Source organism: Tauraco erythrolophus, chromosome 3, assembly GCF_009769465.1.
Source record: "Tauraco erythrolophus isolate bTauEry1 chromosome 3, bTauEry1.pri, whole genome shotgun sequence".
Lineage (NCBI taxonomy): Eukaryota > Metazoa > Chordata > Aves > Musophagiformes > Musophagidae > Tauraco > Tauraco erythrolophus.
In genome coordinates, this window is record NC_141467.1 from 60,679,405 (window position 1) to 60,691,339 (window position 11,935).

Here is an 11,935-nt window from a genome sequence, read left to right on the forward strand (position 1 = left end):
TTAAGCCCTTAAATTTAAGTTCATAAGAACCTATTGATTTTACTGAATTTAAAAGCATTGCTAAGAGTTGTCAGATGGATGAAGCAGGACATTCTCATTAACAAACACATTCAAGATTAAAAAATGTGAGGAATACATTGACATTCAGAGAGTTTTCAACTACCAAAATAACCCCAAACCCAAACCTCAAAGACAACAAAAACACTCACAGAGGGTTTGTGGTTCAATTTTTTTCTTTTTATTCAGCAACCACTTTTGCTTTTTTTTCCATTACCCTTGTTATACTTTAATCATAATTTACTAATTAGGCCCTCCTCCTTTTTTTTTTTGTTCCTATTCCTGACCTTAGCATTTATGCAGCCTAAGTTTTTCTGCGTGTTCTGATCTATATCATATTTTGATGCCTGGTTCTGACAGAAAGAAAAGTTACATATATATATTCTTGGTTGTAGGGCAAGTTATTTAGTTTTCCTCTGTTTTAAAAAAGCTCACTGATACAAATCATGTTTTGAACCAGTTTAGAACTGATTTCTAAGGCCTGCATGGTTCAGCTGCTGACCACCTGGATGACCCTCCAGCACATTCACATCTAGCACAGATACACACTATTGTAGCACCAGAACTCAGCTGCTCCCACAGGCTGCAGCTGTGCGCAGCACAGAGCAGAGAGATCAGTTTGCTCTGTGGGACACAGACTTGTCTTACTGGGGTGATGTTGAATTGAAACCAAAAAGATGTAACAGACAAAGGCTGATTTCTTGTTGAGTAATGTAGTGCAAAAGACACCACGCACATCTTCCCATAACAGCTTCCCAAACCTCCAGTCCTACTTCACAGGGCTCTTTATTTCTCCAAATCTCAAGTATGTAGAAGCCTGCCAACTCTGGTCTAAATCACAACAACTCGAAGGTTTGCCACAGGCCTCATTTACTGATGTACAACTTTGTTTTGATACTATCACAAAGATATGGCATATAATAAATAATAAAAAACAAGCCACCTAATAGAAGACATCACACAAAAGCCACAGACCAAATGTAAATAACTGGTCTTCTCTGATCTAGAACAGATGACCTAGAAGGAAAGACTATAAGAACTGTGCTTCTCGGTCTAGAGAAGAGACTAAGGGGAAGACACTACAGTGTTCAGACATGGAAGAGCTCATCACAGGGGGCAGAAAACATCCTGTTCTCAGCTTCCCTTTGGGGCAGGAAAATAACCAAAAGATTTAAAATCCTTTGGTTTGAAGGGTTTGAAGAACAGATTGCCTGGAACAAAGTATCTGGGGAAGCTGTCTTTGCCATCACTGGATGTTTTTTGAATGAATTTATGCAAATATTTGTGAAGATTGGTATAGGATAGGCTAATCTTGATGTCACCTGGCATGCAGGCAAGTTTGTTCCTTTGCACCTAATAAGTAGATTAATCCAACATCTTTCCTCCCTAGAAGGCAGGAGCCACAAAAGGATCCTGTCTCTTGAATACTTTTTCACTCCTCCACATCTGTACATTGTATTGGCAAATAAGTCAGTCTCAAAGGCAGGCAATGAGTGTGTTTTCTTACTTTGGAAGCTGCACCCTAGCTCCACGCTGAGCTATCTTCTGTACTGGTTGATGAGGCACTCCTGCAAAGAGAAGTTTTGCAACTTTTTTCTCCCCACTTGAGATGATTAAAGTTCTTCAAGACTAACTCAGGTAACCAGTGAGAGGGATCTCTCTCATGTTGGTTTGGCCCACGGGAGGAAGTGATACATTCTACGATTCAGACAAGGATTCATTGAATGCAGAAGATGCAAGACTTGTAGGCTCATTATGAAGAAAACTCAGTTCTTGATGGCGATTCACTAAGTCATTTATTCCTTTATTACTCATCTAGGTCACCAGATGATACTGAAGATTAACAAAGAAGCAATTATGATTTACACAGCTCAAAGAAAAGGACATCTGACTTTTTTTTTTCTTAACTCGGACAGCATGAACTACTTAAAGTGTTCAGAAGAAAACACAGCCAGAGATATTCTGTATGCACAGATAATGATTACAAATTAGTGTCTTCTCAGGGCATTAGCATATGGTGTTAGCATGTCTAATGACTGGCACAACTGTTTGTCAGCAGGCACAGCTCCACCAGCTGTAATGAGGTCATACCTCATTGGCCAAGAGCTGAATTTGGCCTACAGGTTTTCTTGGCTCCTTGAGGAGGTGCTGTGGTTGTTAGTCCAGACTTCCAAATCCTGAAAGTCTCACCTTATAGAGCTTATCAGGTTATTCCTAACACTTCTCCTTTCTCTTCGCTTTCAGCTGAATGGAAGATGCTCTGTGCACCTGCTGAAACACTGAGATGTGTGCTGTGACCTGGATATATCCACGCAAGAACAGAAGTACAGAATTTCTAAGTTTGTAGGCATCAGCAATAATGACTCAAATATACCTATATCAAAATTAAAGTCTCTGCATTATTTTTTATTATCTTTACATTCCTACCTCAGCTTCACATGAAACAGAAATTAAGACCTCTGTATTACAAGTATGAAAAGGAAGGAAACAACACAAGCTCTTTTTTGTTTGGGTTTGGTTTTTTTTTGAGGGGGGAGTAGCAAGGACCCTGGCAAACACTGAAGTACTTCAAAATCCTACATTCCGCACGTTATTCACTGTTCTGATAACTAGAGTGCTCTCCTGGGGCAAGTCACTGCATTTGTCTGGGCTTGCCCCCACCTCCCTGCCCATCATATCTTTGATTGCCTTTCTGGGAAAATGATGTTATAAAAGGGAAGAAAAATTGACTTTGATGGCTATCCGTGAGACTTGATACCTTTCGATGCCTCCAAACACTATAGCAACAACAACAATGAACATCTGATAGCAGAGGTAAGTTGTTTATCGGTGTGCTGTACAGACAGCTACAATTCCCTGAGTAACGACAGCAGTTCACATAAAAGCATCAGAGATTTATTAGGCTAAGAATCTATTTCTTCAACTGTCAGGAGAGAGGAAACAGGCAGATTCCTCCTGCTGGTCAGATTCCTATTATAATTGCATCTTGTCCCTGCACAGTCAAAAAACAACACATTCACTCCACAGAATAAAGTTATTGCTAGAGTTAGAGGATCTTTTCTGGGGAGAAGAAGGTTCACAGTTTAGCCAGGAAATGATACAGTTGAAAGGAAGGGGGTGGGCATAGACACCACAGCACAAGCATTATAACAAAACTTTTGTGCACATTTAGGTGAGGTCATCTCCAGCGCTTGCACGTAAGCAAGAAAGTGCCACCATTATGGAGAAATTCCCCAAGCCCTTTTTAGGAACTCCTCATGCTGGGGTGCCTCTCTCATACTAACGCATGCAATATGGGCAATAAACATTGAGTTAGAGAGGCGTGTGCAGTTGCATGACTACAAACTTGTTGGGATCAGGGAGACATGGTGGGATGGCACCCATGACTGGAGTACTGCAATGGAGGGATATAGGCTTTTTAGGAAGGACAGGATGGGAAGACGAGGAGAGGGAGTTACTCTTTCTGTGAGAGAGCAGTTGAAATGCATGGAGCTTTTAATTAAATTGCAACTGAAGACCACCGGTTTTTCTTCTCCATGATGTAATTTTGCAATGTGCCAACCAAGGACCAAGCCACATTCTGTTCATACATCACATTTTGAGAGGGCAGGACTGCTTTATCCAGCAACATGGGCACCCTCTCTTTGAGCTTACCTTTAATCACACAACAGAGCACAGAAGAAAATAATTCAGTGGATTGATCCAAGGGACGTTTGCCACCTCTGAAATCAACTCAACAATGCTGGAGAAAAAACTATACCATTGTGTTTACACAACATTCCCTTATCTGAGAGCCACATTAAACAGGGGACTTAGCTTATCCAAAACGATGAGTCCCTGTTCTGAGACTGCAATGTGCTTCTTTATTTTAAAATGGAAAATACAAATAAATTACCTAAAACATATGTCAAGATGTTTACAATTTCCGTCACTATCAGTTCTCTTCTCATCTGGACCTGAGATCTGCTTTAATCTGCTCTTTCTCAATCTTCACGATCAGCTTTCTAGTACTAACTGGTACAATTAGCCCCTGTTCCCCTTTTCACTAAACTGGGAGCGATCCAGTGAGCTTCCTTTAGGAATGAAGGAAACAACAAACACACAATCATGCAAAATCAGCCAGAAAGAGCTTGGGCAAAAGAAGGTGACAGCCATCAAAGGCAGAAACAACAAATAAGAAAGGACAAAACTATCTTCTGCTTTCACCTCTATTACATAGAGGTGTTATTATTTGGCTGGTCAGCGAACACCAAGTCACAGGGGTCAATGAGGAAAAAAATCTGAAAATCAACTAACAGACAGCTCCTAGCTGCACCATACACAGCCTCTGAGAACAACTCTCCTTGCCTTTGCAGCAGTCAACAAAATCTCTGCTAATCCAGTTTATCTCTGTGGAAAAATATAATCAAACTCAGCTGGAATAAATTAATACTTGTTTGGATTTTTTTCCCCTGCACCAGACCACTCCTTTATCCAAATCTCCATGACCTCTGCTCTTGTCTCAAATCAGTCAAAATTCTGAACACACATACTAACAGAAGTAGCACAGCTACGTTACTGCAATTCTGAACAAAACCATGCTAAAATAGAATGAGAGTTCACTTATCAATAGAATTCATTCATTACAGAAACAAAGTTACATATTGTAATACTTTAGATTGCTCAGTTTTAATGCATGCTAAATTTATAGACTATTTCAGAAGGAACCATTTATCTTTCTATCATATTTGATCTACATTATTATTTCCTAACAAAAGACACACTGAAAGACTTGTATGGGACCAATGAGTGAAGAGAGTAAGTTTTTACAGTTTCAGTTAATTTCAAGGTGCAGCAAGCCTGTATAATAAGCAGGGGACTAAATGCTTAGTATATCTAGCTGTATCTTACAGATTTGTATTAATACAACTCACACATTGAAGATGAACTCCTAAAGTAAAGAGAGACGAAAGTTCTGGTTTCTAATATGAACCCTGGTTTTCTGAGTTTCTATATCTCAATCACAGGCAACTCCCATATTATATACTATATAAAAGAGCATTATTTATATATCTTAAATTAGTGCAGAAGTATGCTATCAATGTTCCTGCTACTGAAATAAGATCTCTGGCACCTGTTTTCTGACTCCTAGAAGTCCTCTCTGTAAAATGTGATATGCATAACTATGGTAGTTTTATTGCTGGTTGGATTCGTTGTGTCTTTTTTTTTTTTTTTTGACATCATATAGTAAACATTTCTCATGCGTTTAGATAGAGTAATAACCAAAGAAGTGACAAGATTCAGCATACTGATAAAGTATGAGATTATGCTATGGAATTACAGTCTCCTTTTGATTTGTCAAAATATGTAACGAACATTGCTAGTAAATATAGAAATAATCTTCACAGCTTTTGGATGTAGGATAGAAATTAATTTGAAATATATATTCTAGGAAATGAAATCTAATTTTTCATCCATTGGTATTTAGCCTCTGTGTTCCATCAGTCCAGTTAAAGTCTAGGGATAAAATATTAATGTAAAAATGTAATTAATGATCAGGTTTCTCTTTAGCACTACATAAAACTTGAAAGGAACTTTTTTTTCCTACTTCACTCTTGAAGGTTTCCTTCTTACATAATTAACCTTTGAAGCCATTTTCACAAAAAGGGACCAGTTACAAGAGAGGAAAATACTGAGAATAAGTAAATCACCATAAGGATTCTATCAGTCAGATAGGAAACTCACGGTATTTTAAGCATAATCCACATTCATAACGACCACATTATGCTCTTTCAAAAGAAATTCCCCTTCTACAGTGGGTTGTTAGAAAGTATCAGGTTTGGTCAAGGTTTGATGTTACACGATTGCATCAAAAATGTGTAGTTTCCTAAAAAAAACTTATTTTTTTATTGCTGTGTAGTTTGTTGGGTTGGGTCTGATTTCAAAGACTTAAAATAAGAATTGAACATCGTAGAATCACAGAATCACAGAATAATTTAGGTTAGAGGGACTTCTGAATATGACCTAACCCAATTCCCTGCAAAGCAGTGCCAACTTTGAAATTAGGTCAAGTTATTCAGTATCATGTCTAGTCAAATGCCAAGCATTTCCAGGGATGGAGAAATGTTCAGGAGTTCAATCATCTTCACTGTGAATAATTTCGTTCCTTACATCTGGTCAGAATTTACCTTGCTGCAGTTCATAACTGTTGTCACTCATGCTATTGTTTTGCAACTGGAAGAAGATTTTGACTCTGTCTTCTCCATAAGCCTCGTTTAGATGGCTGGAGACAGCAATTAGATTCCCCCAGTGCCAGCCGCCAGGCCTTCTCTTCTCCAAGCAGAACAAATCAAGTACCCTCAACATCTCCTCACCTATAATGTGCTCCAGCCTCCCAGCCATCTCAATGACCCTCCACTGTACTCAGTTGCAGTTTCTCAGTCTCGCTTCTACCAGAAAGCCCAAATTGTGTGGTATCACAATTGCCAAGTAAAGGAGAATAACTGCTTCCCTTGGCCTGTGACTACACACTGTTACAAGGGCTCTCTGCTCACTGACGTTCATCTTGTTCTCTACCAGGTACTCTACATCCTTTTCTGCAAAACTGCTCCCTAGTAAGGCAGCGCCCAACCGCTGCAGTTACATGTGATTTTTCCATCTCAGATACAGGAAATTTTTACCTCTTAGAAGTTGATACAATTTCTGTCAGCCCTTTTCTGAATGGCTGCCTTGCCTTCCAGCATACTGACCACCTTCCCGAATTTGGCAACATCTGTGAATTTTTCTGGGATTGTGCCCCATCCCATTGTTTAGGTCTCTAAAGAAGACACTAAAAAGTATCAGTCCCAGTACTGACCCCTGAAAAATGCTGCTGATAACCAACCACAAATTAGACATTTAGTTTCTGACTGCTACTCTTTGAGCCCACCTATTCAATGTAGCTGTGCTGAAGGCTTTGTTAAGAGTCCAGGTAAACAACACCCACTATTGTCTCCTCATCCACTGGTTCAGTCACCTCATCACAGAAGGCAACCAGGTTGGTCAGGCGTGATTTGCCTTTGGAGATCAACATTGGTTGCTCCAGGATGCTCCAAAACACTTTCTTGTTGTTCATGATTCTGGAAATGGCTTCCAAGAGGATTTCCCCCACAATCTTTCCAGGGACTGAGGTGTGGCAGACCAGTCTGTAGTTCCGTGGATTGTCTTCATTGCTGTTTCTGCATGAGTGTGACATACCTTTTGCAGTCACCAGAGCCCTTCACTAGTGACCATAAGTAGAGGGTCTCAGATTATATTGCTTAGGTTATCTACTGTATTACTGCAATACACACACACTATGGCTGAGATCCTCCAATAACATTTCTATGTAAAAACTTTTCTGCCTGTTCAGAATACGAGAATGTGAGAAATCATGGTCAAATTTTTCCTGCATTGATGCTATTACGGTGTTGCTCAGTGCCCTTGTTCTCTTTTGTTTGAACTATGTCATGGCTGATCTTAAAACAAAGCTGAAATATTATGGAAGGTTTCAGTGGACTTCAATAAAAGTTCTTATTTCAGTCCAATTTTTGAGAGAACAAAACAATTCTAAAACAACAGAGGAAGGTTACAAAGTTTCTCCAGGAAAAAAAAACAAACAAAACACAACACCCAAAACACATCATATGTGAAAACAATGAAAAATAGATGAATCTGTGTTATCATGATGAAATTCATATTTTCTAACTGCGATTGTTAGGGTAGATGAAAAGGGGAAGAGGGAGCTCATGGTACTATCTGCACTAAATCACTGGAAATAAAAGACCAAATGAAAAAATGGCCACTAGGAGTTTTGATCATATCCAAAATTAAAAATGTAATTCTGAGAGAAAGTTTCCAAAGCTATATTCACTTTGGGGCAACTGTGCCTAAGTCTTTGGGTCAGAAAACCTGACTCAAATGCAAGTTTCTAATAAACTTCATAGCAAAGGTGATATTTTCATTTCTTGGCTTGTGAAAGTATAAAGTACACAGAAAACAATCAAAACTCCATGATAAGCCTGCAGCACAGTACTTATGTCATTCTCATGGGAGTACACAAGTGTGTAAACAACTTTCCTTCTCAGATATTTCCATAGAGGAAGTCAAGAACCAGACTGTACAGTGTACCCTGTATGGTGAAGTGTTATTTGCTTTATCTTGTAGCTAGTATATAATAAAATAAGACAGAGCACTAGAAACCATAATCACAAGGAAGCAAAGCTACTCTTCTTTGCTCGTACTTTTTATCTGTTTTTATTTAATTAATTGTTTATTTATTTCTATTATATCTATTTGCTTATTGATATATTTGCTTAGATTTTCATATTTGTGATATCCTGCTGATCTAGGTAATTGCACATCAGGATATGGGACAATCAGAGCCAAGGAATTGTGTTTATCTCTCACTCCATGATGTTAGCTCAGAGATATTAAGCAGTTGTGCCAAACTATTTGCCGAAAGGATGCATGTACTGCAGTATTATATCTTAATGTATGTGGTCAGTACTGCTGGTAACTCCACAAAAGACCTTTTCACTTCCAATACAAGAGGTGCAAAATTTTATCGAATGTAATAAAGCTCAAAGACTTCAATCTCAGTTAAGAAGCAAAAGAAGTAAACCCGAAGTGAGACAGATTATAATCCATGTGCTTTTTGAAGAAACAGGATAATCAGGACCCTCCTCGGGTAGTGCCCCCCCCCCCCCCCCCCTCCCCGCCCCCCCTTCCCCCCCCCGCGGGGTTATGTTCAAGTCCAACATTATCACATCCTGAAGGAGTGCAAGTGCCTGGCGGAGGTACAGGCACTCCTGTGCCTGCCTTCCGCTTCACTCCGCTACCCGCACCCCGCGCAAGGCGCCTTTCCGCCGCCAGACGAGCGGCACCAGGCGCCCCGCGCCGCGGACAGCCCCGGGGAACCGGGCGGGCGGCGGGTGCTGAGCTCTCAGCCCCAGCACGGCAAGAGGATGCCAGCTTCGAGCTGCGATTTCTCCCCGCTTTGCTGTAGCGGGATACACCGCCGCTGTCGGGAGGAGGTGTGACTTCAGGTAATTAATTGTACGCACAAATCTTTCCAGCGGTCCAGCTCCCGACTTTTAATCCATCCTCTCGCTACCTGTCTCTTGCTACCTAGATCGACACCGGAACGCATTTCGCTCGCAGGATCAAGCGAAGAATCGGCACCGGCATCCCCCGCCTGCAGGGACCCGGGACACCCCAAAACTCCCGTTCCTGCACCCCTCCGGGAGTCCAGGCAACACAGCCGGGCTGGCAGAGGTCAGTGCATCCTCGACTCCGTCGGGAAAGGCGGGGGGTGTTTTGCTTTTTGGGCAGCATCCGAAAGACACCTGCTCCCCCGAGGGAAGGAGTCCCGCGGTACGATCCGGCCGCCCCACCCCGCCGCCCCTCCGCGGCACCTCTGGGTTCAATTCTGGGCACCGCGGAGGGGTGGCGCGGGGTGAGGGGGAGGGGGCGGTCGGATCGGACCGCTGCTTTCCCAAGTGACCACTATTACCTTGGTAACTTTAGGGAAGCCCGAGGCTGAGTGCTGACCCCACACTGCGCCCATCGGTACAGGGGAAGGGAAGGGGCAGGTGGTGAGGGACCATCCCCCCTGCTTTGAGGGGCTGATGGGAACCTTTGCCACTGGGTGAGCCCTTGGTGATCCCCTTTTGCTCCTGGCAAGGTGACGGCCGGCATATGGGAGACTTTGGTGGTTCGATGCGCAGGAGGAGACAGGCTTGAGAAGAACAGGGGTCTCACCTTTCTTCCCCCAAGCTGTCCTCATCACCAGTGGGCCTGGTCATCCTCTCCTGTGGCCATGGAGAACTCCTCCCTCCCTGAGATCAATTCCTCGTGTACAGACTGCACCGGGAGAGGGGATGGGGGTCTGAATATGTCTACTCCTCCACTAAGCCCCAGCTTCTATGTCACGGTGCCAGTCATCTACTCGGTCATCTGTGCCGTGGGGCTGACAGGCAACACCGCTGTCATATATGTAATCCTCAAAGCCCCAAAGATGAAAACGGTCACCAACATCTTTATCCTCAACTTGGCCATTGCTGATGAGCTCTTTACCTTGGTGCTACCCATCAACATTGCTGACTACCTGCTCCTGCAGTGGCCCTTTGGAGAGTTCATGTGCAAGCTCATCATCTCCATAGACCAGTACAACACCTTCTCCAGCATCTACTTCCTCACTGTCATGAGCATTGACCGCTACCTGGTTGTGGTGGCCACCACCAAGTCCAGGAAGATGTCCTACCGCACCTACCGAGCAGCCAAGATTGTGAGCCTCTGCGTCTGGTCCTTCGTCACAGTCATCATCCTGCCCTTCACTGTCTTTGCTAAGATACACAAGGAGCAGGGACGCTCCCAGTGCGTCTTCGTGTTCCCCCACCCTGAGAGTGTGTGGTGGAAAGGCAGTCGGATCTACACCCTTATTTTAGGCTTTGCCATCCCAGTGTCCACCATCTGCATCCTCTACACCACCATGCTGTGCAGATTGAGACGTGTGCGCCTCCATAGCAACGCAAAAGCCCTGGACAAAGCAAAAAAAAAAGTGACGCTGATGGTTGTTGTCATCTTGGCTGTGTGCCTGTTCTGCTGGACGCCCTATCACCTTAGCACAGTGGTGGCCCTCACCACAGACATCCCACAAACTCCACTGATCATTGGGATTTCCTACTTCATCACTAGCTTGAGTTATGCCAACAGCTGCTTCAACCCTTTCCTGTATGCCTTTCTGGATGACAGCTTCCGCAGGAGCTTTCGCAAACTGATAGATTGCAGAAACACCTCCTAGAGCCAACCCACTGTCCCCTCTGGTGTCCCTCTCACTGTCATCTGGGTGACTCCAGCCCAGAGAGTGCTTTCTCTCTAGCCTCCTTATGACAGAGAGGCAAGACACAAACTGGGGACAGGTAGAGCTTTCTTAGCTTTCCTGCACTCAATTCCTCAGTAGCGCTCTCCATCCCTTGCCTTAACTATTTTTTTTTGTAATCCCTTCTCTCTAACGTGCTTTCTGTCCTAGGTTTGTAGCTTACAGAGCTGTAGCACGTCTCTTCTCCCTTTTAAAAGTTATCACTTTGTGAACTCAAGCCACATGACTGCCTCTATTACTGGTGATTCATAAAGCCCAATAAAGATGTGTTATTGAGTGTCTTGCCTAATGATTCCTCAGCCTCTTTCATATCCACAGGACTTGCTTACCCCAAGTCTTGCAAACTTAGCAATATCAAAAAAGGCACAGCTCCAAAGGACAAGGAATAAACCAAGGCATTGAGCTCATTTCGTTTCACCAGGGAATGAGATAAGGTAGTTAAAATCTGTGATAAAAGACAAGAGAGACCTCAGTCTGGCTTTAAGGAAAAAAGCGAAAGCCCACACTAGTGAATATAATGCACAGATGTGGGTTTGGAGCCACTTGCTGTGGAAAATAGCCTAACAGTGCACTTGGTAGCTGTAGTTTGGAAAATTTTCAGGTGGTGTTAGCACCAGAAGGGGTGTTTACTTTTTCATTCATCATATGTTTATGGGTGATCTCCTTGCACATACAGATATTAATATGTATTTTTTTTGGTCCTGGGAAACAGAATTGGAAGGTGTTTTCAGAACAAGCTTGCCTTTAAGGATTTGAAAAGCACTTGCTGAAATGTGGAGAACATTCTGACTTCTTCCCTACAAGTCATAAGTAACATATGCAGTGGTTAGGTTACTTTTAACAGTCTCACACACTTGTACTCTGCTTGCTGGTGAGATTTATTAATATTTCTGTTAAGGAGGACAAAGGAAGGGAAAAACAAAACGAAACAAAACAAAACAAAAAGGTTAGGTTAATTTTATCTGGAGGAGGGAGGAGAGGGTCAACGAAAGTTTCACT

General features: G+C 42.5%; 1 protein-coding gene across 1 annotated transcript; it reads left to right on the plus strand.

The window, feature by feature from the left end:
- The first annotated feature begins 9,874 nt into the window (after positions 1-9,874).
- Positions 9,875-10,858, plus strand: NPBWR1 (neuropeptides B and W receptor 1). Its single transcript, XM_009984650.2, has one exon. It carries the CDS (start codon positions 9,875-9,877, stop codon positions 10,856-10,858), a length of 984 nt encoding a protein of 327 aa, XP_009982952.1.
- Positions 10,859-11,935: the final 1,077 nt, after the last annotated feature.

Excerpts from the sequence above, each read along its gene's own strand:
- NPBWR1 (XM_009984650.2), top strand. The coding sequence starts at position 9,875 with ATGGAGAACTCCTCCCTCCCTGAGATCAATTCCTCGTGTACAGACTGC.